The sequence below is a fragment of the Salvia hispanica genome, chromosome 2 (genome assembly GCF_023119035.1).
Source record: "Salvia hispanica cultivar TCC Black 2014 chromosome 2, UniMelb_Shisp_WGS_1.0, whole genome shotgun sequence".
NCBI lineage: Eukaryota > Viridiplantae > Streptophyta > Magnoliopsida > Lamiales > Lamiaceae > Salvia > Salvia hispanica.
This window is the reverse complement of record NC_062966.1, coordinates 34,519,363-34,547,276: the sequence shown is the minus strand read 5'-3', so window position 1 is coordinate 34,547,276 and position 27,914 is coordinate 34,519,363. Positions and strand designations below refer to the sequence as shown.

Here is a 27,914-nt window from a genome sequence, read left to right as displayed (position 1 = left end):
TTTGTTCAATCATTACATGTATCCACTCCATCTCATGAGCTTTTGATTTGATGGTGGGATTATTATTTTCATTTTTGAATTGTGATATGGAGTTGAGTATCATGATCTTCAGCTGGCTGTAATAAATTCTTGCTGCAAACACATCCAAACTGGGCTAGCTGAGAGTTATTATTGGGTGGTTGAAATTTAATCTTCTGTCTCACATCACTTCTGCTGCCATAAAACAGATTATCAGTTTCTGTACAATGTCGTTGGAACTATTCAATGCTAGATTTCTCATCAGAACCTTCACTTGGGAGAAGAACTTCATTTCACTAGTCCCACTGGCCACGATAACGGGCCCGGTTGTGGTTCGGCCCCTGGCCCCCGTGGTCGTTATATGACTAAACCTATAATCGCACTGAGGTACGATGAAAGCCTAGTTAGATGAATCGTCGTTGTATGATTATAACATGTATTAATCACATTAGCATAGCATGATATCTACTTAACATACTCTTTCTGAAAGGAAATAAAATACTAGTACTATATTTGATTTTAGTTCTGGCATTTTCCTAAAATTCAATTTTAAATGATGAGAAATTGTTTTCTCAACTATTCTTCACATATATTTGGAATTCAATTCAAAGACTGACCTTGCAGTTTGGCATCTTCCCTCTGTGTATGTGTAAGAAGTAAGAACTGTAAAATCTGTGTCAGTTTAAGCCTTTCATCAATAAATGAGCAACTTTTCTTCTTACATATGTGGTCCGATTATTAGGTCCATCAATTCATCAAATTTATATGGCAAAGATTACACAATTTTTTATACACACAATTTTTTTCCCATTTATAGAAGGTTTTGAGAAGGTTTATGCAAGTATCATTTGTCTATGTGCCACAATCTGGAATTTTAGTTTACTTTTAGGAGATTGAATGTAATAATATTGGACTGCGTAACTTGCAGTAATATCTTATCACTTCACTTGCACTATTCATGAGTCTTTCGTCTTCTTTTACATTATCACTTGACAATCGCTACCGTATGGTCCGTATCATTATCTTATCACTTCACTTGCACTATTTTGGATCTATGTGAATAATTGATATGTTAATAATCAATAAACAAGAATTTCACAAAAAAAAATTAAATACATTGTAAAATTTTTGAAAATACTAATCATTCATTGAGCATACTGCATTGTGCCTAGATTTTTTAAGTTAAAATTAAATCTTGTCACCTTAGATGATGCGAGTTGTTAAAAAACATAAATGGGCAAAATAATGCAATTTTGATGGAGTTTGAGAGAATTTGAGAAGTATTGTATTTAAATTTGAGCAAAAAAAAATTGAAACACTTTTGATGGTATGGATGATGATATATAGCTGTTTATTGGCTTGTGCCTCTGCATATTTTGGGACATTATGGTTCCCCACCTAATCAAATATAGCCAAGAAATTGCCTACTTGTTACCCTCCATTTATTAATGCCATGTCTTACTTTTCTTTTATTTTCTGAATTTCACATACTAAGGAGTATTAAAAAAAATGAAATTTTAAATAGAGATAACAACAACAATAAAAAAATTTCGGAGAACTTCACTAGTTAGAATGTCTTGATAGTTAAGTTATTTTGTATTTTGAATTTTTGCAGTCGGAGTAATGAAGAACTTGCATTTAGTTTTAAGATTACATAGTCACTATCATTATTTTGCTAATTAAATGCACTGTTAATCTTTTTTTTATGGCCAACCAAATAGAATTGCAATATAAGGGAAGGCAAAGGGTTTTGTTATTAGTGCCAAAAATTGCATTTTTGGGGCGCCTAATGATTCGGCTTGTCAACTTCATAAATAATAATAATAATAATAATAATAATAATAATAATAATAATAATAATAATAATAATAATAATAATAATATACTTATATAAACTTGATAAGTGGCATTCATGTGTAAAATACTAAAATTGCATTCTCTTAGGATTTAGGACTGCACGTAATGCACTAATTATAGCATGCCTCCTTCTCTTGTGTATGTATATATTATTTGTCATTTATTAATAAGGACAATACGTGTGATTGCACTTGCAAAATATATATTTAAAAGAAAATATATGTGGAAATTGATAAGGATTTTAAATACAAAAGAAAATATATGTGGAAATTGATAAGGAGTATCAATTTATAAAATCTATATATAAGTAAAATTATTAACACAAAAACAAGTGATAATGCTGTATGTATAAATGAAATTAGTTAGCATAAATCAAATGTATATCTTTATAGTTTATAATGATAGGTATAGGCGCGCATACATATTTGCTTTCAATGGACGAACTCTACCCAACTTATTGCACCACTTGATTAAGGAATAATTAATAGGGGTTAACTATAAAAATAGGTATTCTAATTTTCATTGTCTAAAGATTAAAAAAAATAACAATGATCATTTTTAGCTTAATGTATTGTTTTGCCTTAATTGGCAAATCAGTGACTATGTTTTTGTTGGTTGTGAATTACTCTAATTTTTAAAAATAATTGCAAGTAAACACACTCTTGGTCTTAATGGTAAAATGTAAAGAGATTACTTTTATTTAAATAATTTTTGTTTGTGGGAATCCGCAACTAACTATCTTTGGTCTTGATTATTTTACACACAAACCAATTTGTTTAGTCTTTTTTAACTGTTGGAATCTGCATTGACTTGAAGAAGCTTTAACTTTCAATTTCATAACACAACTAAATAAATTAAGCAAATTCATTTAGTTCCTTAATTAGATACTCAAACATTACTTTCTCTGATAAAGTATAAAATAAAGAAAGTGAAAAGTAAATTGTTTTACGCGTACCCTAATCTCGATCTTATCGCCTATTTATTTGCAAGAACAATAGGCAAAATGGGAAATGGGCAAGTGGATAGCTTTCTAAAAGAAAGGGGTGTAATTAATTACCAAGAAAGACATCTACCAACTTGAGTATCAAAAATTGTTTACTCTCTTCAACAAGTATTTCTAATAGTCAAACTTTGTATAATAAGAAAAGAAATGGTAGATCGTTTGAAACAATCACCAAATTTGATTAAATTGGTGTTAATTTATGACTAATATTTTTTGCAATTATTCCATGATGCTGGACTGGGCAGTCGGAAATGTTACTTAGACAAAACGTTCAACCACTTAAACGATACCTTTTCGTTTGTTAAAATAAATTTCCAAAAAAATTACTATAAAGTTTGGTCAAATTCTATTCAGTTCTACAAGATTTAGAATCAGCTGATGATATTATGGTTTTGCCGGCAATAATATACCCTAAGAAAAATTGATCTTTTTATTCATATTATTCCTAATTATTGCATTTTTTAACATTAATAATAAACACTCCATAAAATAGAAGGTTTTGCTATACTTTTACAATGTAAAGCTTATTCGAATACTATGGGAATCATAGAGGGTCTTGTATGGCAATCATATAATATAAAATATATGCATATACTCAAAATGCAAATAGTACATGTATAGTACAAAAACTTAGCTTTCATATAATATGTAATTCTCAAGTTATTTGACTAGACATCCCAAATTACAAGAAATTTGAACAAAATTGATAGTTGAGAGGTTGGAAAAAGAGGAAAGGGGGTGCATTGTCACATGGGATAAAGTAGAAGAAATGGCATGAGGGTTGCCTCAAATTTATAAGGCAAAAACCAACTAACCTATCTTAATCAACTCAATAGCTAATACTATGTTCCAAGAACCCCCTACCCCATTCCCTCCAACATGATTGCCACTTCCCACCCCCACCAAATCAACCCACCATCATGCATTTTTTTTAAATGATTAATTATTGGGATTATTTTCACTTTATTTTTTAATTTATGGTTAGTCAAGATTGGGATAATTTCCTAATTATTATACTATGATCATGTGTATGTGATATTAATTAATCTTATCAGTATTGATGGGTATGAATAGCATTAGGCAAGAAAGGTGTTGAAGTTTGAGTGATCATTAAATAAGGGACCATTAAAGCATCACATGTGAAGTTTTGAAATCAAATACATAAATGGAGTGAAATAAGTTCTTGAATTCTAGCTCGAACTCATTATCGTTGTCATTCAAGTATTTATTTGAGCCAAACATTTGCCAAATTAATATAATGATGATTAATGCATATATATTACTCCACTCCCCAAAGTTTGGTATAGTGTATTATAAGAAAATATTTTTAAAATATAGTATGTATCTCCACGAGGTAGCAAAGATAATTAATCAGGTTTATGCTAGATGAAATCCATCAACTGGTGCAATTTGCAATTAAATAAAGGGCTCTGTGTACTTCCATTAATCTAGATACTATTATATTAATGACTTCGAAAATAGTCAATATATATAAAAGTACAATTAACTTGGTCTAAACGATTTTGGAGCCCCTTTTACATTCCTCTTAGTAACATTTACTAAAATCCAACAAGCAATCATAAAATAGTACCTGATCTAGATATTTTATTAATAATTGTCATTTCTGCAAATTACATTCTTGCCACCAAGAAATAAAATTTTAAAAATAAAGTAGAATTAGAATTGAAGGTGCTTGATGACCAAGAATTGTCAAATAAAAGTTAAAAATTAAATTATTGATTGAGAAAAAGTCAAGGAACAATTCACAAAACCAAGTTTGTGACAGATCATTGGATTTTGAATTGAGTTAGTCATCTCTTTGCACATGCCAACCTCAAAAAACACTCTTTCTCCTTCATTGTTTTCTGCACTGTAATCCATTGGGATCTGAAAAACAGAGCATATATTATACTTTAAATAATTAACACCTCATCCACTACTTTTAACTACTATACTAATTTAATTTTTTATCTTGAGATTAGGATGCAATTTGTGTTAGGTTGAATAGATATCCAAATGAGGAAAAAGATTGGAATATGGATCTTGGGACCATGCAGATTCTCAAGATTCAATCTCTTCCCTTATAAACTTTTGATTCTTTAATATCATCACTCTAATGGGATCTTAACCACCAATGTATTGGGAAAAAGTCACTTATTTTTTGTGGTTTATTTATGATTATGAACTATGTGTAGTCCAATTGTTAGTTATGAAAGATTCATAGGATTTTTGACAGCTAACTCAAGGTAAGATTATTTGGATTTTATCATATTTGATTTTGGAAAAATTAAAATTGAGATTGTACAGTTGCATAAGGCATGATGTCACTTAATTTGTATATTGTGTCAACACCTACTTCCTGTACAAGAGGAAAATAATGATGAAGAATCATGAATATTATTGAGCTCATTAAAGTCATGAATTTTTCAATATTGTGACAAGATGGTACTATGCACGTTATTTAATTTTTTTGGTCATATAAATTTGCAATTTCAGTTATTTAATTTTTCAATATTTGTGACAAAATGGTACTATGCACGTTATATAAGTGATGAATTATTTAAGATCATAAAATATAAGAACAAGCAAGTTCGAAGTTAGCTTATAGTTTAGATATTACTTGTACTTGATTGTGGATGAATGGATACGTACAAACTCCCTACATTTAAATTATTGGGCTCAACTTAAATAGGACTATTCCTAAAATTCCTCCACTTGAGTAGTTCAATGTTCATTAACTATTGCCATGTGATTTTGGCTTTGTGCAAATCTATTCATCTTTTCCTACTTTTTCAAATGGCATAGGCCCTCAACGCATAACATGATATGATTTTAACCAATATTGTAAGCTTTGTTTCACATGTGCAATTAGTGGGAATAGTACTAATTTGGTAAGCAAGTCTTATTGGTTCCCATAGTTAAGACAAGGGGTTAATTTTGGTGAAAATTAACATGTGATGACTAATCTTATTATGCGTGCGATGTCCTATTTTGGGGTAATACATTATAATAAGATTTTATGTCAATTCTAGTCTAATGAATCGGCGATACAAATAGTGAAAAATTGAAGAAATTACAGTTTAGGCTAGAGTAGTTCTGGAGTGGAAATTATTTTAAGAAATTGATAATAGTCATTTAAATAATTAATTTTGGTCAAATTTTAGTTAATTAGTTTCAAAACATTAAAATCAAAATATTTCCGTATGCAAAATTGCGTCTTTTTTATGATCAAAACTCCATTGCTTTATTAATTAAATAAAATAAGAAAATAACGAAAAAGACTAATACTTATACTAATAAAATGATTCCGTATTAAGCACCACTAAAAGATGGTGTTTCGTACATGAATGAGACAATTACAAAAAAATTAAAATTAGTAATTTAATATTCTCTTTTTAAACTTATTAAACTAAATAATATTTGACTAATTTTCATGATTTGAATGACTATTAACACTTTAAAAAAATGCTATCAATTAAAAACAATTTGTCTTTTACATGTACCAAATTGATATATGAAATTAATTTAAGATCAAATAACATTCCTCAAAATAATGAACCTTCAACTTATTTTTGGTAATTTCACCTTTTGCTTATCCATACATGAATGCAAGTGTGTGTTTCTCGTTAATTTTGGGACCAAAACTCATGCACCTTGTCCTATACATGTTGGCATTCATAATTTTGATGGACATCAACATCATAATTATCTGAATGTCTGCTCTCATATTTTATACTACCTCCTAGAAGCCAAAGACAAATATACATATTTTCTTTACATGATCCAAAATGCTCAAGCCAAAAATATGACGAGTTAACTTCCTGTACAAAAGCAAAACGCGAATATATAGAGACTTAGCAAACTATTTAGTTAAAAATCAATTTGTATATAATACATACATCCAAGTCCACCTATTACTTTCAATAGACCATTTTTTTATTGCCAATCTAAAATCAAATTTTCAAGATCAAAACTTGTACCGTACATCCGGATGGAGTCAGTGCAGCTGAATATTAAAATGCAAAATTCTTCTTAAATATGCATATATCCAAATCCAAACCTAACTTTCACATGATGACATCCATGTTCCATGTGAGAACAAATATGATTATTACTCCCAACTCCTTTAATATTGTCCAAACAACCAAGTTCATGGTTCTATCCTAGTACATGGGCTGCTTTTTTAGACATGTCCAAAATTTAGCCATATAGATTTCCAAAACCTATTTCTCTAATAATATCTCAATCATACATTAGATAGAGATTGGAATAGCACACCCCAATCTAATTACTTGCTTCATTTGCCCCAGCTCTCTAGGTGTTACATAGCAATCAGACAGTACTACGTAACAATTTATGATGGATTTAGTCTTCATGTGGGACATTCTCATCTGTGGTTTTCGCAACTGCTACGCATGCTTTGTCTCATGATTTGTACTCCCATTGCTTTCACCCTCTCTCCCGGGCACCCACGTTTTCCTTCTTGGGGGGCTGAAACGACATTGAATGTTGAAACACAAAACATCCGTTCCTGTCCTCTTGGGAGGCTGCGAAACGACGTTTTGATTTCCATGTATTGGTCTGCATTTATTCTCATCAGCCAAAGGCAACAGCTGTGAACCCCAAGAAAAGAGATTCTCAGTTCTCTTCTGTTAGAAAACATGATGTAATAGACCTCCAATTATGTCCCAACAGATCAGTTTCTTATTTCATCAAGATCAAGGCAATAATTAAAGAGTCAAGTACATTTTTCTCTCTTGAGAAGAAATCAAGAATTAGAATAAGTTAATTAGTAGTACATTTTATAACATTACATAAAGCAAGAATGGATGAATCTTCTCCAATGATGCTCCCACAAGAAAGAAAAACTCCAAACTCTATCTGTATCTATTCTTTCTATATCAAATATGCCTAGCTCTGCTATCATATTGGTTCCGAAACCTCCCCTAAAAGGAATATCAGTAAACAATGGAAGGTAATAAAGCGTAGTGTTTGTCGAGATCTTTCATTAAGCTAACTCAGCGTAGGTTGGGAACCGGGACTGCGTCTTGCAACTCTTTTGGCATACGCTGAAGAACGCCCGAGTAAAAGGCCCAAGACAAGTTACTCTCATTTATAGAACTTTGGCCAATAGGATGCTGCTCGACATACTTCTGCACGTTTTCAGTTTGCAACAGTCCTTCTAAATAAACTCGGAGATCGCCTCCAGGGCCTGTGATTAAATGTTCATTAGTTGACTACCAGTCACTCATTTACCAAGAAAATGAATGTTGGACGAATAAATTTGAGGCCATGTTTTGATTCAGTATCTGGTAGAAACAGAAATGAAGATATCGCACTTTCAGACTAAATTTTACTATCTTTCATATTTTAAGAACTTCAAATCTATATATTCAATGTTTATGATATAACCCTAAAATGTTGACCACATATTGCGACAGAGCTTATCCGACAAAATCATAAGCATAAACTGAAACAAGGCTACAGAACTAAATGAGCATGATCTTCAATAGAGCAAAAAGAACTACTATAAACGTCGGGTAGATACCCTTTTAACTTTTCACGTGATTATAACTTGTATGCTCGGTATAATAGATATATAGAAAACAGCATAGAATGAAATCGAAAAGATGTTAATAGTTGAAGTATAACCAATGTGATGTGATGCTTATATATGGGGAAGGATTGCCATACTAAAATACAGGTATGATAAACCTCACCTAATGAATTGTCATTTGAATCCTTGTAATGGTATGAATTCGGAAATATTGCAGTATGCACCTACAGAGTAATCAAGTCATACTCAGTTAGGACGCAAAATAAGCCAAGCAAGTAGAGTAAGAGACGTGAATGTATCTTACCGGGTTCAGTAGGGCCTTGTAAGGAGAATCATCTAATAATAACGTATTTGATTCATTATAATCTCCATTCTTCCAAGGCAAACTAGGATCGTCATTTTTCCAAATTTTCCTTAGCTCCTTGAACACCAAGGGCTTATAAACGTTTTCAAGGGTATTGAATCCTGTTTGAGTACTGTGAGACATATCCTGCATTAAATTATGGAACAACTCATGTATCATAAAACCTTACATTGGTTTTTTGTCAAAACTAAAAACTTAATTATCCAACCAACAAGACAAGACAGGTTCCCTCGGTTTGCATCAGTATAATTCATATCATACGTACCACAGCAAATATGGAGTATCAATTAATTTGATTGAGAAGGCATGAATACAATTGTAAAGTGATGAACTTTAAGGTTTTAGGTATTGAATGCATTAAAACAAGAAGAAAAATCAAGAGAAACTATATAGAATCAATCAGATATCTAGAAAAGAAGATATTTTGCACCACACCGATAAAGCAAAATTGTGTGTTGCTGAGCAGAATGCTTACCCAACAAAATAGCAACTTGTCTTTCTGATCTCCCAACAAATAATCAACAACTCTTTCAATAATTCTCCTACATACGAATGGTTATTTCAAAGGCATGTCCACATGGAAAATCAAAGGAGGAATTGTTGCATGAGACACAGACAGAAATAGATGAAAAGGATAGGCATACAAAAACATGATCACACACACACACACAGGTGAGAGAGAGATCGGAGAGACTCAGGAGGTCTGAGAATTACTTGGATCTTGATGACCACACAGCCACATCAAAGTTCTGGAAGCAAAACTTAAGAAAATCATCACAGAAGGGTCTCTTAAAAACTACAAGAACAAAGAAAAAGGAAAATACCAATTTGGTCAGAATGAATCTAATGGTTGGACATTTAATCAAGAATTATTCAGATAAATGTCAGTGCAAAATCTTACTTGCCCGTCCTAATATATGTTCGTCCGCTCTATAACCTTTCGGTGCAGGCATCACAATGTGTGCAAGTAAACCATTTACATCAAGGACAATAAGCTTTCGCTTAACTGAGTGTACAGGTGTTATTCTCGTATAAGATCCTAGATCATTTGACAAACATTCTGCTCCATTCACGCTAGAGGAAGAAACATTGGAAGTCCCCTCAACATTGTAAGTGGAGAAGCTCCCACCTTCAGCAGATAAAGCTGATAAAGATGATTCTTTTCTCACAGAAAGCTCAAAATCTTTAGCTGGACATTCATTTTCAGTTACCATGTCATCAGTCCCTTTGTGGTTGCTTTCCCATGAGTGAAAATATGAGTAGCCAGTGACCGGGTTCGTGATTTTGATTTCATATCTTAGTGGAGTCCCCCTTGGCCTTTTCCCATTCAGATTCATTTCAGCAGAACTTTCTGTTGACCCTGTATCAATACTACCCTGGTTCATATTTCGAATTTCACCCTCAGCAATCTCGTCAGGAATGTTCTCTGTTGACCCTGCAGATGCTTTAAGATTTTCTGCCAGCGATTCCACTGTTAAATCTGCTTCAAGAAGATCCTTTTCGACATCAGTATTCCTTTTATCTCTGGAAGCTTCCAAATTAACATCCATCTGGCTTGTTTGTGCTTCAATTTTCTCCATAGCCTTTCTATGCCTATGTTTCTGTCTCTCTTTTTAATGGCAACTGAACTATCTCAAGCTAGATTGTGCAAATAACTCTATGATACACCTTGTAAACTGTTCTTGACTGCAATAAGCTTATTACAATAAAATTTCAAGTAAATCCAGATTCCCTCCTACCCTTATTAAAATTATTTTGGAACTTTACAGATTGACCTGAATCATAAACAGTAAAAACCAAAGATCAGAACTTCCATGGCGAAAAAAGAAGAAAATACAAAGAGTGAGAATGTAAACGGCATAGAACATCAAAACAAAAATACTACTCTACTTAGGAATAGGAAGACATACGGAGATTCTACATCCATAACATTTGACATGATCATCAATAGAACGAAAACATTCATACGAATTAAAATTGACTCATATATTAAAACAAACTCCTTCGGATTCACAGGAGCATACACATTAACAAATACAACACAAAATAATACTGCGATATCGTAATTCAGCAAAGAAGATCAATTTTCATCATTTCTACCACATGTCATATGAAGACTGAAGAGTAATCAACTCAAAATAACAATTTACTTAATAGGAACACCTTTTTTCAAAGTATAAGCAATGCTAAAAGACATAACAAGAAGGTAGTTAAGTAACAATTCAAAGAGCATAAGCCAAAACTCACGAAAGGATATGAATTATCTGATACTACTATTAGACATCACATGTAAAGAATAATTATGAAAAAAGGGAATAGGGCATACTTAACAATTAATTTATCTATCTCAATGCAATCAAACAATTCCTAAATCAACCACTTTGTAAACCAAACCAAGTCTCAGCATAATCTCGAATGCCATTTGTTTGCACATAATCTTCAATAATATACTTATTTGGTTACACAACCACAGACACTAAATCTGGCTCATCAAAAAATAGGTGCATCGCCAAAGTTTGATACAACAAAAGCGGATCCGAATCAGAACGATAACTTCAAACAATAACTTGATACAATCAACAAGAGAGAAATTCCATACCCGTATGCAAAATTCAATCCAAAATCCTCATAGAAATAGAAAAAAGCACTTATCTACCTCAAGAGGAGATGAAACAGTTGCGAACTAATAGATTAATTAATAGTAATTGAATATGTAAAAGCAGGAATATGTATAGAATCACAAGTAAACAGAGAGTAAGACCCCTCCGTAAATGCGAGGAGATGGTTTACCTGAAGATGAAGTTTCCATGGAAGAAGACGAGCGGCTGCCAACGTTTTTAACCGTTCGTTTAGTGAAGCGTTAAGCACAGCCGTCGATTCAAATCTAACTTTTAATCACTGATTAGGACCTAATTGCGATTAGTATTTAGCGATTGTAAATGTTTAAATATAATCCATATATTTGGAATAAGAGAGAATTATATCATCCAAATATTTAGAAGATAAGAGGATGGTATGGAAAATTCTGAAATTGGATTCGGATATGAGATTCAGTGTTTTAATTACTATAAAATGATTCGATCATAAAAAATTACTGGCTAAATATAACGAATTGGAAAGGATAAAATCACGCAATCCATAACTGATTTTCGAACTGAATTGGACCAAATTTTCCTTTTTTGGAGGCCCAATTCTTGTTATTCACTAAACTTTGGGCCCAGATTTGTGATTATATTTCATTTATACTTATTAAATTTAGGAAATAAATTAGACTTAATAAGCTGAATGGTTATTCTTTCAAGCAAAAAGTAGTTAGCTAGTTACATACATAAAACTAATATATTATTTTCAGAATTTTGCGTGAAACTTCTCATAACTTGTTTTCTAAAGAGAATTACTATTATTTATTCTTATGAACCATATTTTTAGTTTATTTTTCAGGCCCAGCTCATTCTAATTCCAAAATTCAGTGAACAAAGTGATTGGGCCTTTCCCTCTAGGGCTGAATTTACTGGGTTAAAGCAAACCTAAGAGTACAGAAATATTAAAGAAAATGCCATAATCATCAGTTCATCAAAATCAATTTCACACTTTATATCTCCACTAATTTATCTTTTCGAAATGGTAGGCAGTTCGACTCACTAGATAAAGCATATGGTATTTAGTGGCGTTACTTTCTGAATGGAGCCTTGTAAGTTCATTAAAAAATACACATCCCTAGATATGTAAGTTAGTGGATATTTTATGTTGCCTATATTCCATCAAATGAAATAATATCCATTTTCTGTTAGATAATAAAAACCATTGTTTTTCCTCGGTATACCTTTGAAAGGTCGTGAGAGCCCTTCCACACGGGACTCACGGATTAATATGGCCGACTTAACAACCAGTCATACTTGTATCATTTCGTTCACAAATATAATCCTAGCTTCAGTCTACCTTCCGAAAGTCCCGTGTGGAACCAACCGGTCTTACAACCAGTCAGACTTCTATCATTTCGTTCACAAACATAATCTTGGCTTCAGTCTACCTTCACACAGCTTCGTTACTCTTCAAGAGGCATTCGTCCCAAAGAAACTACCCATCTCCAAGTGTCCCGCCTACCCCTAAGATTGGCGGTTAGGCATAGGTAAGTCGTTTGAGAAAAAGGAAAATTAATTTCATAACCGATTTCTAGAGTGCTAGACTACTAGTTGTGCCTAACTTGTTATTAGGTGGGGCTTATAACACCGTGATAACTAAATTCCAAATGATTAAGACGTCTAGGAATAAGTACACCTATGTCTTTTCGAAGAAATCATATGCATAAATCTTCCCAACTAATGAAATGAAAAAGGGATAGTCTTTTCTCCTACTCGATGAGTAACCCAAAATAGTCATATATAGTGTGCAACCACGAGCGCCCCATATTTGTTGATACAACATGAATTAATTATGATACACATACTCTTTAGTCTTTTTTCACTATGAAGTGGTCCAAACATTTGAACTAGCTACTTATTCTTTATTACAATTAATTGTTGGACCACATATGTATACATTATATAAAAATTAACGACATTAATTAAGTTTGGTGTTTTTGTGCCAAACATGTGTAGCCACTCTTCTTTCACAATCAAGGAAATCAACAAATTGTCCGCACGGATAGCTCAAATGGTCTTTAAGAAAATAATTGAGTCCTAGTACAAGGAAACCCCGAGTCAAAACTCTCGTTTTAATAAATCCACGTTATATGAAGTAGCTTACAAAGTACATACAAAAATAATACTACTAACATGCTAAAAATATAGTAATTGTCATATAGTGACGAGGCCAGAAAGTTTACTGAGGGAGAAATTACTCCAGAGTCGTAAGTGAAATTTAGTGGATACAAAATTGTGATTAATTAATAGTATGAAAATTTAATTATAATGAAGGATTGTATATGAAGTTAAGTATAGAACGTGTTACTTTGTGAAAAAGGTTCACGTGCATATCATGTACATCATCATGGATTAGAACAATCGTATCTCTACATGCTTTTAGTTGCCATTCTATCAAATCACACAAAGTCAGAAACTCCACATGATTTTCATGATTTTTTGTTGCTAAATTAAAACGCAATAAGCATTGCCCATAAAGGGTATTATATGCCATTCTGTAAATTTACGTGACATTATACCATAATTTGGAATATTATGTGTGTGTGTACATGTGTTATGTGTGTATCAAAAGTATAGTAATTTAATTATTTTCCTTATATAGAGTGAGTTGAATTGTGAGTAAATACAAATATCGTTCATAAAAATTCATCATTGTAAGCCTTGAATTCAAACCTTGTGATGATAACATAAAGGTGTTACAGGGACGTAGTTAATTCGATAAATTCTTACCTCTATCTTACCCTCCTAATTAATAAAATTCTTCCGAATTTGTGTTAAGTTATTTAAAGTCTACACTATTTCAAACTCAAAAAAAATAAAATAGATATTGATAAATAGCAATGTCACAATTGGACACCAAAAACAAGAGGTGGCAAAATGCGAAAAGTTGAGTAGGAAAAGATGGAGGTATTGATTGTAAAGTAGTGTTTTTTTCCTTTTTATTTATCGTTTAATAATAATAAAAGGACTAAGAAGACTAATACAGTCAGTGGCGGAGCCAGACTTTTAACGATAGGGGACCCAAACAACTACTCTCATCGTCCATAAAAAATACTCCTCATTTATGAATGACACGAGTTTTAATGAAAAACTGGTTATATCAAAGAGATGATGTATAAAAATGTGGGTAAAGTAAAAGAAATGAGAGAAAAGGGAGAAATGAGAGAAATTGAGGTGAAGTATAGGAAATTTTTCCATTTTTTATAAATGAAACTACGTTTTGTGGACATCCCAAAATGAGATATTTTTCGTGAATTGAGGGAGTAATAAAATTTATTGAGTATGTTCAATATTCGGAAACAACTTGATCATAAGCTATAGAAAAAGTCTGCCTGAGAAATAGATATTAAGAAAAATATAAATATATTTTTTAAGGCATAGCATTGATATTAATTTTACTTAAACATTTACATGTCTATAGAATTATTTTTATTCTTAAATCATAAATATCATTCTTTATGAATACAAATTTAAATTATCTATGTAAAATTACTAGAGAGAAAATCAATAAATATAATAATGTGAGAAAATCAATAATCTCTAAATAAATATGATAAAACTCAACCAAAATTACTAATTTAAGAAATTTAAGAATAAAGCTACAAATGAACTAAACATACAGTTAAAATTAAAGATATACTACAAAAAATCCCAAAACATACAGTTAAAATCAAAGATATAAAAACCAAAAATCAAAGATATACTACAACAAATTCCAAAGATATAAAAACTAAGAGAACAAATTGCACCCAACAGGGTTCGAACCTAGTACTCGCGATAGATAGGCTGGTTTTCAGCCCAACTGCTCTAGCTACTCATATTATTAATGTCGCATACATGTATTATATATAATAATAATTCAAACGGCTGGGAGGCCAAGGGCCCCATTGGCCTATCGTAGCTCCGCCACTGAATACAGTATTCCATTCGTCCATCAATAGACATCCTAGTTCCGGCGTTACATATTTTAAAATAAAAAATATAGGCAAGAAATTATCGAAATATAAATATCACCTCTATTTATATTAAAGAGTACTCTCGGAACCGCAAATGTGTTTGATATTTTACCGCAAATGTGTTTGATATTTTAAATATAAAATATCAAACACATTTGCGATTCCGAGAGTATCTCATTTTCATGTGTAGTTATCCACGGATACCTGATTTTGAACCCCTATTATTTTCAAGGGGAACAATTTGGTTTTTAGAAGTTTAATGAGAAGTACTTTAGTAAGGGTTGATTGATGCAAATTTAATAGTGTAGTTGGGATTCGAGGTGGGAGTTGCATTTAATATAGAACTACAAACCAATATGGATGTCGAGGCGCATTCATGAAAACAATAAATCTATAAATATCAAACCGCCCCATTTGATTTAAATGTGGTGGATTCATAATATCATATTTTTTCTCCTATGATTCTATCAATTATCAACAATTTTAGCAGCGAACACACTCCTCAGTCCCATAAAATATATATTTTTGGATGTTACGAATTTTAACGCATCATTTGTAAAATAAAAGAGGAAAAACAACTGATTAAATTATTACTAGTGGAAAATTAGACCATCTTATTAGAGAGAAAGAAAAGTTATCACAAATAGAAATGTCTAATTTTATAAAATAAATCAAAATATCAAAAAAAATATTAGTCTAATTTATTGAAATGGATAAAATATAATTTTAATGTTAAATAGATAAAGTATGGTCCACAGAAAAAGAAGTACTATTATTAATTAAATTAAATAAATTAGAGAGACAAAAGGTAATTGTTCTTACTACTAAAAATAAAAATAGACAATAGGACAAGCACATAGGAGTGGATGCCCCATAAAGTAGCATTCGAATCATGTAGATAAGACTACCAACCAACATAGAATATAAATCTAAGCCCATTGCTTCCTTTTGTCATATTTTTTTTTTGGTGAAATATTTTTTTGGTGGACAAACAACTTTTAGCCTCTAGGGTATTCATTGAATTAGGCAACTGGCATACAAAATTACAAATTACTAACAAAATGAGAAAACGTAACCCAATTAGTATGAAATGGAGTAATATTTATTTTCAAACAATTACTCAGCAATATTCTTGCTTTTTTCTATAGTAAGCAACTCTCAATTAATAATACACATGTATTTTTCAAACAATTACTCAATGATATCCTTGATTTTTCAAAGGTAAGTGACTAAACAATCGTGGGAAATCTTTTTTTAATTTCCTTTTTCCAAATGAGCATATATAATAACGCAGTGAGGATTTATTAATTCAGGCATTCAATCATAATTCAAATTCGATGTCTCACCACATTATTTATTTATTTAGAGTTTCAGACAATAAACTCTCCTGCATCCTATTCAATGCAATATTGAATCTGTGACCTATTTATCCTCAACCTTGGGACAATTTCTGCTAATTATAATGGCTACCAGTATTTAAATATAAGCTCATAAAAGTTCTTTAAATGTCCCCTAAATCAAGGCTCATTATTTAAGTGTCATAATTAGTAATATTTAATATTAACCATTTATTTGCATGATTCTACTATGTATATATATATATATATATATAAATAGACATGAGTGAATAATATATTTGGTTATATTATACTCCCTCCGTCCGCCATTAGGAGTCTTATTTATGGGCGGCGCGGGTTTTAAGAAATGTTAAGAAAAGTGGGTGGAAAAAAGTTAGTGGAATAAGGGTCCCACTTATATATATTAGTTTTAAATGAAATGTGAGTGAGATGAGTTAGTGGAAGGTGAGACCCTATTACCATTTATGGTAAAAGTGAACCGGAACTCCTATTCGCGGACGGACTAAAATAAAAAAATGAGACTCCTATTCGCGGACAGAGGGAGTAACTATCAAGTTGTAAAGATGACAATATTTTTGGATTGTAAATGAGTTGTGTGTTTATAAAAAAATAAAAAAGAATAAGAAAAGTGAAAAGGGATGGGCTGTGTTTGACTGGATGTTTAATAGGGAGTTGTGATAAATGAAATAGTTTTCCAAAAGTTTAGGTTGCGTTCTATATTTAGTTAACTTTTTTAATACAAATTGAATTAAGAAAATTGACTATATTATGAGATATATTCTAAAAAGGAAAGGACGACTAATTAATTTATTACTATATACTTGATAGTATTATAAAAGATTCAAATGAACAAATGAGACCATAAACCAATTTTATTTTCTATTGCCATTCTTGGTTGTCGCCGGTGGTATTAATTAAATGGTATTTATGTGAGACACCTAATTTTATTTGTAGTTAATTATTCCCTACAATATCAGACTTGAAAAGTTAAAGTAATGAATTAGCCTTTAATATTCATTCCGGAATTTCTCAAGATATATGATCTGTTTTTTTATTTTTGTATAATCGATTTTAATAATGTAATCCATATTCAGTTAGTAAATTGCTAAATGTTTATGGGTCTACTTAGAATAACTTGTTATTTGATTACAAATCCCTAGGTGAAGAAGGCAGCTTCCTATATCATCATCGTTTAATGATAATTAATTTTTATATTAGCTGAGTCAACTATGACAGGTTAAAAAATAATTAATGGATTACCACTTTAATTCAAATCACAACTTTAATGGTGAAAAATAAAATATGTTAACGTGAAGTCGTGTTTAATTTTTACCCTTTTTGACTCAACACCTGAATATTAATAGTGACATGCAAATATATTTCTATTAATTTTCATATTGAACATTAACGTATTCGAATTGAATTCAAGCAACTTTTTCTATCTTTCTTGTCACGTCGCAATTTCACTTATAAATATACAGTTTCTCACCAGTATGCTCTTCAGGTAACAATAAATATAAAAAACTTATGAAATGATGATGTTTTTCTAAATATATTGTTGGAAAATTACGAAAACACAAATACATAATAGTAATTAATTAATTGAAAAAATATGGTGTACTGGATCATGAAATTAATGAGAGATTGTATTAAATGAATTATAAAAGTTAATATATACAGTTACAAAATTGGTGAGAGGTTGGGAATTAAATTCAAATTCACATGTTAATAACATTCAGTTTTATTGATTTTGATGTCGTACCATATATTTCCTAAACAATGTAGCTAATATATCCATGGCAAATTTCATATAAATATTTCATGTGATTACGAACAAAAAACAAAAACTTGATGCCGACTAGAATAATAAATCAAACCGACACGCATCTCTTAAAAGATTTGTAGTTTCAAAAACTGAAACTCAATTATTAGCTTGCAAATTCAGTGTCCAAACAAAATTATACATTTCACTTTCACATAAAAAATAATCCAGATTTTTTTTATTAATACTCCCTAAATCCCATAAAAATATATGCACTTTTCATTTTTTTTCCGTCACACAAAAATATATGTATTTCATTTTAAAAAAATTATCCCCACTTATTACCTTTATGCATCAACTTATTTACAAATTTTATGGAACATAGGGTATATAAATTTATAAACTACCCTTCTCATCATCTCTTTTACTTTTATCAATTTTATCTTAATTCTCGAGTCATATCAATTATCCATATTTTTATGGAATAGGTGGAGTATAAATTTCTAGTTTTTTAAATTTAATTTAGGAATATGTGTCTCACATACTTGAAATTAAAAAAAGTTGTAAGAAAAATGAAATTGTACTAGTAAATTGAGAATTACTATTTTGTAATACTCACAAGTCACACCACACTCTTGTCATGCATTTTCCATGATAGATGGAACATATAAAAGATATGTGAGCAAAACGTGGGGATTACTGATATTACAACGTGGGATGAAAACTGTAAATTTCATCCACACGGCTATAATTTTTTATCGGGAATAAGTTTTATATCAAATGTTATTTAACACTAGAACTAATTTATGAACAATTAATGTTATTTGCACTTAACCATTGGACGTACCATTTCATTGATTTAGTTTTTCCCTTTTTTCATGTAGCAACACCCTTTATATATATTTTGTGTAAAAAAAAGAAAAAACCCGTTAATTCTAGGATTTTATAAAATAAAAAATTGGCAAATTTAGTGTAGACGGCATCTGTATGAATGTTTGGTGTATAAAATACAGATGCTTTTATGCTGTGGGACCCAGGTAGGGGTAAGCACATTGCTAATACCCATTACTTTTGAGGTCAAAATGAGAATTCTATATTTCCCTAGGCCCTAATATCCCTCAACCAGAAACTAAAAGGGGTCAATTTGCAAATAAATGAAGCAGTTGTTACCCACGTTCTTAACCCCTAACCCCGCCCCCTTGAGCTCTCTTTCTATGCGTGAGCTGCTTTCCTTTTCCTCTTTCGTCATCTTCACATTCACAAAACTGCCAACCGTGAATCCAATCGATAGATTTCGCAATCGCACCTATACGTATACATTTCTACGGCGCCGTACGCATACACACACACACGGTGTACATCTGCTTGCATGCGATGATCCAGTAGCAATCGAATTCTGAAACAATCGTGCTGTTATCGATGGGGACGTGTTTCTCGCGCGGCGACAGATCGCCGCCGAAGAGGAGAGGCTCCAGGCGAGTCGCGAACCCCGCGGCGGACGGAGGAGGGAGCAATCGGTGGGCGAGGATGCGCTCGTCGAGGAAGGAGGAGACCTTGATTCACGAGCGGGCGCTCGCGGCGGCGATTCTGTTCCAGCAGCAGCTGCAGAACGGCGGCGGCACGGCGGCGTTCGATCGGTCGGCGTCGCTCAGGTATCCGAACGGGCACTCGAAGAGGAATCAGGCCTTACCTCGGAGCTCGAGCTCCAGAGCGCGGTCGCTCACTGATCCCCTGCTTCAACCTCATCAGCTAATTAATCAGGTAATTTTACAGAAAAATGACATAATTCATTGATTTTATTTTATTAAATCTTATTTTTACCCGAATAACTATGCCTGGGGTGGTGATTAAATACAGAGATTTTGATTTGTGTTTTCATTGTGATATCTCCTTTTCCCCAAAATTTAATTAGTTTGAGTTTTATTGAAGTCTGTGTAGCTTAAAATTGTTAAACGAAACCAAAATCCTTTAAGTTTGGTATGAATTTATTATAGAATTTAAAACTGTGCCTATATCTTATTTCATCATTAATGACTTGAATGAATGAGCTTTTAACAGTAGAACCAAACTCTTCATTTATGCTCACACTTATTGTTTTCTGTTAACCTGGTCCAAGTGAGCTTCCAATCTCAAATAAAAAAGATTGGTCGTGTTTTGTTTATTTAATTAACTGTATTCAAACGATTTTTTAATGATAAATGTCAAATTAAGTACATTCACATACTTTACTGTAGTACATTGTTCCTCAGTTATGTTCAACATTCAGCAACTCAGGCTTGACACTCTTTCTTATTAGAACAGTACAAAGGCTTCTTATTTTTGGTATTTCAGTTTCGTATCTTTAATTTGTTTCTGGAGAATGAGAATTCTTGACCTCTGTGAAGCATGAAGAGATTTTAACTGTATTAGTTACTACAGTGAAAATATTTGATTCCAGACCCTGTCAAATCTACTACAGTACATTGATACCAGACCCTATCAAATCTCTTTGCAATACTACTTGTTTAGCAGATAAAGGAAAAACATTATACTACATCATATGTAGTCACCTCAACACATTCTTGATAATACCGTTATTTTTGCGGTGTCTCTGCCTTCTGAAAACATTTCTTACATTGTACTGCTAGTTCGAACTTCTGCCTACTTGCTTCCTCCAGTCTTATGAGTTGTCAATTTGTGTTTCTAACTCACAGGATATCAAGCTCGACGACCTAGAGACTAACCATTTTGTACTTGTTCATGGAGGTGGTTTTGGTGCCTGGTGCTGGTATAAAACTATTGCTCTATTGGAAGAAAGTGGATACAAAGTCACAGCAGTAGATTTGACAGGGTCTGGTATTCATTCATTCGATTCAAACAATATTACAAGTCTTTCTCAATATGTGAAGCCACTGACGGATTTTATGGAAAAGCTCGCTGATGGGGAAAAGGTTATTGTTCTAGAACCTTACATGATGTTTTGGCTCTTTTTTAATGTACATTTTTTAAGTATAGGCAGTAAAAAAGCAAAATGTTTGTAGGTTTCTTAAATTTTGTTTGCACCTAACTAATCCTTACTCCGAATATTCAAGTAATTTTTTCTCATTGATGTGCTCTCCTTGATATATGCAGGTTATTTTAGTTGGTCACGATTTTGGGGGTGCATGTGTATCATATGCCATGGAAGCGTTTCCTGCTAAAATTTCAAAAGCTGTTTTTCTTGCCGCAGCTATGTTGACGAGTGGTCAGAGTACCCTTGATATATTTTCTGATAAGGTTGATTTTCTGATTGATTACTACCTAATTTTATTTGTTGATTGACTACAACCTAATTTTATTTGTGGAATCAAGTACTCACTCCCACTTGTATGGTGGGAGAAAGTGAACTTTTTCTTGTTAAATGTTAACCTTCCACTCAAACTTGACAATTGTTTCTTAGTTGTGATGATCACACTTTGGTGTTTCGATTTGAGTCTACGTTCAATGGATGAGATTCATGGTGATGGGAACTGAAGTATGTTTGTAATTTCAGGTTGAGTCAAATGAGTTGATGCGACAAGCTCAGGTTTTTCTATATGCCAATGGGAGGGATCAGCCTCCAACTGCTATTGATTTTGACAAATCTATCTTGAAAGACTTGCTATTTAACCAGAGTCCCACCAAGGTATTGTGTCCCATTTCAGTTGAAAGTGAAATGATTCTGTCCGATTATTAGAAAAATAAAACCCTCAGTTTTTAGTATGCTGTACTGGTAATGTGTTGCTTGTAGCTGATTCATTATTCAAATTCTTCCCACAGGATGTTGCATTGGCATCTGTCTCGATGAGGCCGATCCCCTTTTCCCCGGTTTTGGAGAAACTCTCCTTTTCGGAGACAAACCATGGGTCTGTGAGAAGGTTTTACATCGAAACACTGGAAGACAATGCTATCCCGATTTCTGTACAGGAAAGCATGGTCAACAAAAGTCCCCCGGAGCGTGTCTTCTGTCTTAAAGGTGCTGATCACTCACCATTTTTTTCGAAGCCTCAAGCGTTGCACAAGCATTTAGTTGAAATATCTCGGATTCCTTGATCCGTACCTGTTTTGAATAGCTCCTTCCTTGATGCAATTGCACTTGGCATCATCAAAATATTGTTGTAGACAGTTTAGGCGTCCTGAGTTTTAAATGGCATCAGAGATGCTGTTGGAGATAATTTGGCTGTCATTCTCATTTCAACTGATACTGAAATTCATCTATTTTAGTGAACGTTCTCAAAATATTTATATCAAATGGTTGCGATATTCTCATTCTCAAAATATTTATAATAAATGATTTTGGAAAATTCATTTTTGGTCGATCATAGCGAAGGTGTTACAAGTTTTAGACTCACGAGTCTGTAGACTTGAGTTAATTTGGAAAATTTCATCATTAAAACAAGTGAGATTTTTTGTGAGATGTGAAAACTTGTGTTAACTTGAATAATTTAATCATTAACCGGATTAAGTTGAGTGAAGACTTGTGAGATATGAACGCCTAAAATTAATCTATATATAACCAATAACTTGCAATAAAATTAGATATTCATGTGATATTCCACATTGAATGGTCATTAGATAACTTCATCCCAAGTTAATTGAAATATTTCTTTTCAAATAAATCAACGCAATTTTTTTAACATGAGATTAAAATAAAGATTGATTTTTGACAAATTAGAGCATCAAAGTAAATACTCGTAGTATGCAGACTCCATCAACATGCATCGGAAAACTCTAAAATTGCATATAAAACTCTAAAATTGCATAGAAGACAAACCAACAAAAATTGCATATAAAACTCTAAAATTGCATAGAAGGCAAACCAACAAAAATAACCCAGCCATTTTATTCTTCACATGAAAATACAAATAACTTTGTTCAATTGAATTAAAAAATAAAATCTGCATATTCTACGATACAGTTTTGCAACCATAAACTTGATGTGTCCACAAATATTAAAAAAACAACCATATGGATTGAAATGATACACCAAACCTATGAGACCATCAGAAATACTACACAGTTCACGTGTTCAAAGTATCCCATAACAGGTGAAAAAATGCATTCTTGGCATGGAATGATTCAACAACAAAACTTGTCGAAGGTATTTGAGTTTTCTATGTATTTCTCTCTTAACTATTTTTTTAAATGACACAACGTCTACACCCATGGAGGACTACGCATTTAAAACTTTGAGAGTGAGATGCTTCTTCTGTTACTAATATTATAATGTGATTTTCTATGTATTTCTCTCTTAACTATTTTTTAAATGACACAACGTCTACACCCATGGAGGACTACGCATTTAAAACTTTGAGAGTGAGATGCTTCTTCTGTTACTAATATTATAATGTGATTTTCTATGTATTTCTCTCTTAACTTTTTTTTAAATGACACAACGTCTACACCCATGGAGGACTACGCATTTAAAACTTTGAGAGTGAGATGCTTCTTCTGTTACTAATATTATAATGTGATTTTCTATGTATTTCTCTCTTAACTTTTTTTTAAATGACACAACGTCTACACCCATGGAGGACTACGCATTTAAAACTTTGAGAGTGAGATGCTTCTTCTGTTACTAATATTATAATGTGATCTGAGCCTTTTCTATTCATGTTCTAGGATATGTTACAATTTATGGATGACATCTTTATGTCAGTCACTCATAAACGATCCATGTTCTAGGATATGTTACAATCTATGGATAACATCTTCATGTCAGTCACTCATAAACGATCCAAAGAAATCATGTTCTAGGATATGTTACAATTTATGGATAACATTTCATGTCGGTCACTCATAAACGATCCAGAGAAATCATGTTCTAGGTTCTGTTACAATTTATGGATGACATCTTCAGTCAGACACTCTCATAAACGATCCAGAAAAAGCTCAAAGTCTCCTAATTCCACGTCACCAACCAACTAACCAACTCCAGGTTTTCTACTACTTCTGCTTGATCTTATTGTTCTCCTTGTGAATCACTAATTATTGTTCATAGTTAGTCACTCTTATAAACGATCCAGAGAAAGCTCAAAGACTCCTAATTCCACGTCACCAACCAACTACTTTACAAGTTTGCTTGATTCTTGCGAATCACTAATTATTGTTCTCCTTGCGAATCACTAATTATTATTCATAAATCTCTGCTTGATCCTTGCAAATCACTATTATTGTTCATAGTCATGTTCATAGTCACTAATTATTGTTCATAGTCTCCTATTCCACATCCACAACCAAAAGTAATTCTTACTCAAAATTAATTATGTTAGGTGCCCCACCAATATATCAGCAAAATCACATCTATGAGTGCTGCCAAGAAGTCGGACCAAGCCACTGTCGGATCAAGTCACTTAAAGGAGTGGGTAGCTAGAGATGGAAGTTAACACAAAAAAAAACTCAATGAATTTAAAAACAAGGTTGAAAAGACTCAATGAATTTAAAAACAAGGTTGAAAAGTTCTAGTAATTGAAGGTGTGCATTCTAGCGAAAAGAGCGAAAAGAAATACATATCTTTCTATCAAATCCATCTAACACCACAACATAATTACATGACAATCCACAATAACTAGTTATAAAAAAAATCATTCATTTTAACATTACATAACAGGTTAAGAACAAAATCAAATACCCAATGAGATATAACAGAGTTTAAAAACAAGGTTGAAAAACTAAACAAGGTTGAAAAGCTTCTACTAATTGAGGGTGTGCATTCCAGCGAGCGAAAAGAACTAGCGAAAAGAAATACATATCTTTCTATCAAATCCATCTAACACCACAACACAATTACATGACAATCCACAATAACTAGTTATTGCAAATACCAAAGAATAAACAATCCACAATAACTAGTTATTGCAAATAACAAAGAATAAACAATCCACAATAACTAGTTATTGTGGATACCAAAGAATAAGCATATCTGGAAGAAATAGGAAATTGAGATATAAAAATGATAGTATATAAAAACACAATGTATACATGTTCATAGATATTGAATGAAATGAATGAAATGATCTCTACCTATCCAATCCATCTAACACCAAAACGTCATTGCAATTTGCATAGATATCCACAATAACAATTTCAAAGACATTAGTAAATAAGGATACCAAGAGAGCCCAAAACATAAAAGAGAAATACTTTGATTCCAAATTGTGCTTCGTATGGAATTCAATAAACCAAACAAAAGTCATACATCAAAACTATAATCACTACATCGATTCAGTGAATCATCGTCACGAGTCATCGGATCTAATTGAAACAAAAAACGATATAAAGGGGAAGAACAAAAAAGAAGCCGACCGAATTTAGAATCCGAGCTTGGTGCGGCGCCAGTGGCGGCGCTTGGCGTTGTAGCGGATGGTGTTGTCGGTGCGCATCCGGATCCAGTAGGGGATAGGCCTGTTCTGCCTCTGCTTCTTCGCCAGCTTCTTCTTGATCATGAATGTCTTGTGCGACGGCTGCCAATTCAACAATTAAACAAACAGTTAGAGATTGGATGCTTTTCCAATCGGATGAGCTACAGAAAATGTGAAGAGAGAAAGAGAGGGATGCGAACCATGGCTGCGTCTTCGGCGAGCTCTGATCCTCTAGGGTTTGCAACGGCGGCAGAAGCGTTCTGAGCAAAGTGGCAACGCTGTCCATTTATATATAAATATATGTAAACCCTAGTTTCTGTAAAATCATATTGTCTATTTAATAATTAATTTTATTCTGTCGTGAAAAAATAAATAAAGAAAAAGGGTGATCTATTAAAACTACTCCTAGTAACCAAAACATGAGGGTTGTATTTAATATTTAAAATTATTTTTTAGTTAAGTTTTCATAAATCTCAAGTTTAATCTTGATTTTTACTTTTTCTTAAAGTTCTAGGAGTACTATAAAATATGATTTGGGCTCCCTCCGTCCCACGTAATTTTATTCAGTATTCCATTTTGGATCGTCCTACATAATTTAATCCATTTCACTTTTATCATTTTTGGTAGTTGATCTCATATTCCACTAACTTATTCCTACTCACATTTTATTATAAAACTAATACTTTAAAAGTAGGATCCACGTCCCACCAACTATTTCAACTCACTTTCCATTACATTTTTTAAACTCGTGTCGGTTCAAAGTTTGTAAAATTACGTGGGACGGAGGGAGTACCTTTTTAGTATATAATATTTAAAAATTATTTTTTTAGTTAAAAAATTTCATAAATCTCAAATTCACGATTTTTATGGGTTCATCCTTCAAAGTTCAACCCTTAAAGGAGTATTAGTCCATTTAGCTTCATTTGAAGAGTGAGTTAGTGCACAAATTTTGAATCTCTGTTCAGATTTTTAATGATATTAAATCTCTGTGCTCAAAATTCAATTCTAATAAAAATTAATTCTTTCATTTATAAATTTTATTTTACTTTCATTTTCTTTAGTTTTCATTTTAAAACTCCAGTCATCCTCATTTTATCGTAAATACTTACCATATTAAAAATATTATGCTCTAATTGTTTATATTAAATTTAATTAATTTTTTTTTTCTATATTATGTAATTTTTTTACTATAAAATTTGAAAAAGTTTTGATATTGTTTTATTGTAAATATAAGAATATATTGTATCCATAAAATATGATGATCTCAGTCCAAAATTAAGATCAAATTAAAAAAAATATGATGACTCGAGGGGAGTACATATCTACATTGATGATATCTTAGAGCATCTTCAACCATTTACACTAAATTCAAACTCATTTTAGTGTAAATGTCACATCAAATATGATTTTACTTCACCCTTTTACACTAAACTCAAAATTTAAAAAAATATTCTTTGTATTATCCCTTTTTTACTCACAAAATTTGAAAAAAATTTTAGGTTTTGGTTTAGTGTAAACTTAATGGTAGGTGTTTTTTTCTCAAAAACCAAAAAATGAGATTAGTTTTTTAGTACTATTAGAGCTAAATACCTATCTCATTTTAGGTTTAGTGTACCCTTGGAAATGGTCTTAGTCCTAAGATCACCTCCACCGGTGACATTTCACACATTGTCACAAATAAAAGATAAAATAAACATAAATAAAAGTAATTATAAAATAATTAAAAGCAATCGCCCCTCATATCTTGGGAGCACCCTGCTGCCACTAGAAAAAGTAAAGGGCACATGCCACATGTCTTAATATGATTGGTTGAATATTGAAAATATTTGTTATTTTTGTTTTTTCAATTTTTATTGTTAATTTATTTTATTACTTGATTACTGGAGTACATGTATGTTGTAATAAATTTGCACAATAACAATATAATTTTACATCACATTTTCAATCTCGAAAATTTTGCACTACATTAAATTTTGAATTATTAATTTATTTTATTCAATGATTATTACATTTATCTCTATATATCTTTTCAAATATCA

At 31.9% G+C, this 27,914-nt stretch overlaps 3 protein-coding genes across 5 annotated transcripts; 1 reads left to right on the top strand and 2 right to left on the bottom strand.

The window, feature by feature from the left end:
* Positions 1-7,635: 7,635 nt before the first annotated feature.
* On the bottom strand, positions 7,636-11,732 carry LOC125207471. Of its 3 annotated transcripts, none has more exons than XM_048106837.1 (7): positions 11,590-11,732; positions 9,701-10,574; positions 9,514-9,595; positions 9,275-9,341; positions 8,740-8,925; positions 8,599-8,659; positions 7,636-8,090 (listed from the first exon to the last, which is right to left on the bottom strand). In XM_048106837.1, the coding sequence occupies exons 2-7, from the start codon at positions 10,377-10,379 to the stop codon at positions 7,897-7,899; spliced, it is 1,269 nt and encodes a 422-aa protein (XP_047962794.1). In that variant the 5' UTR covers positions 10,380-10,574; positions 11,590-11,732; the 3' UTR covers positions 7,636-7,896. The 3 variants fall into 3 exon arrangements, with proteins under 3 accessions (XP_047962794.1, XP_047962795.1, XP_047962793.1); XM_048106838.1 differs by lacking the exon at positions 11,590-11,732 and adding an exon at positions 11,456-11,578; XM_048106836.1 differs by lacking the exon at positions 11,590-11,732 and adding an exon at positions 11,399-11,571.
* A 7,989-nt stretch (positions 11,733-19,721) lies between these two features.
* Positions 19,722-22,777, top strand: LOC125203453 (putative methylesterase 11, chloroplastic). Its single transcript, XM_048101797.1, has 5 exons — positions 19,722-20,278; positions 21,211-21,447; positions 21,629-21,772; positions 22,029-22,160; positions 22,295-22,777. The coding sequence occupies exons 1-5, from the start codon at positions 19,937-19,939 to the stop codon at positions 22,565-22,567; spliced, it is 1,128 nt and encodes a 375-aa protein (XP_047957754.1). The 5' UTR covers positions 19,722-19,936; the 3' UTR covers positions 22,568-22,777.
* Positions 22,778-25,638: 2,861 nt separating this feature from the next.
* Positions 25,639-26,217, bottom strand: LOC125204193 (60S ribosomal protein L39-3). Its single transcript, XM_048102767.1, has 2 exons — positions 26,076-26,217; positions 25,639-25,977 (listed from the first exon to the last, which is right to left on the bottom strand). Exons 1-2 carry the CDS (start codon positions 26,076-26,078, stop codon positions 25,825-25,827), a joined length of 156 nt encoding a protein of 51 aa, XP_047958724.1. The 5' UTR covers positions 26,079-26,217; the 3' UTR covers positions 25,639-25,824.
* Positions 26,218-27,914: the final 1,697 nt, after the last annotated feature.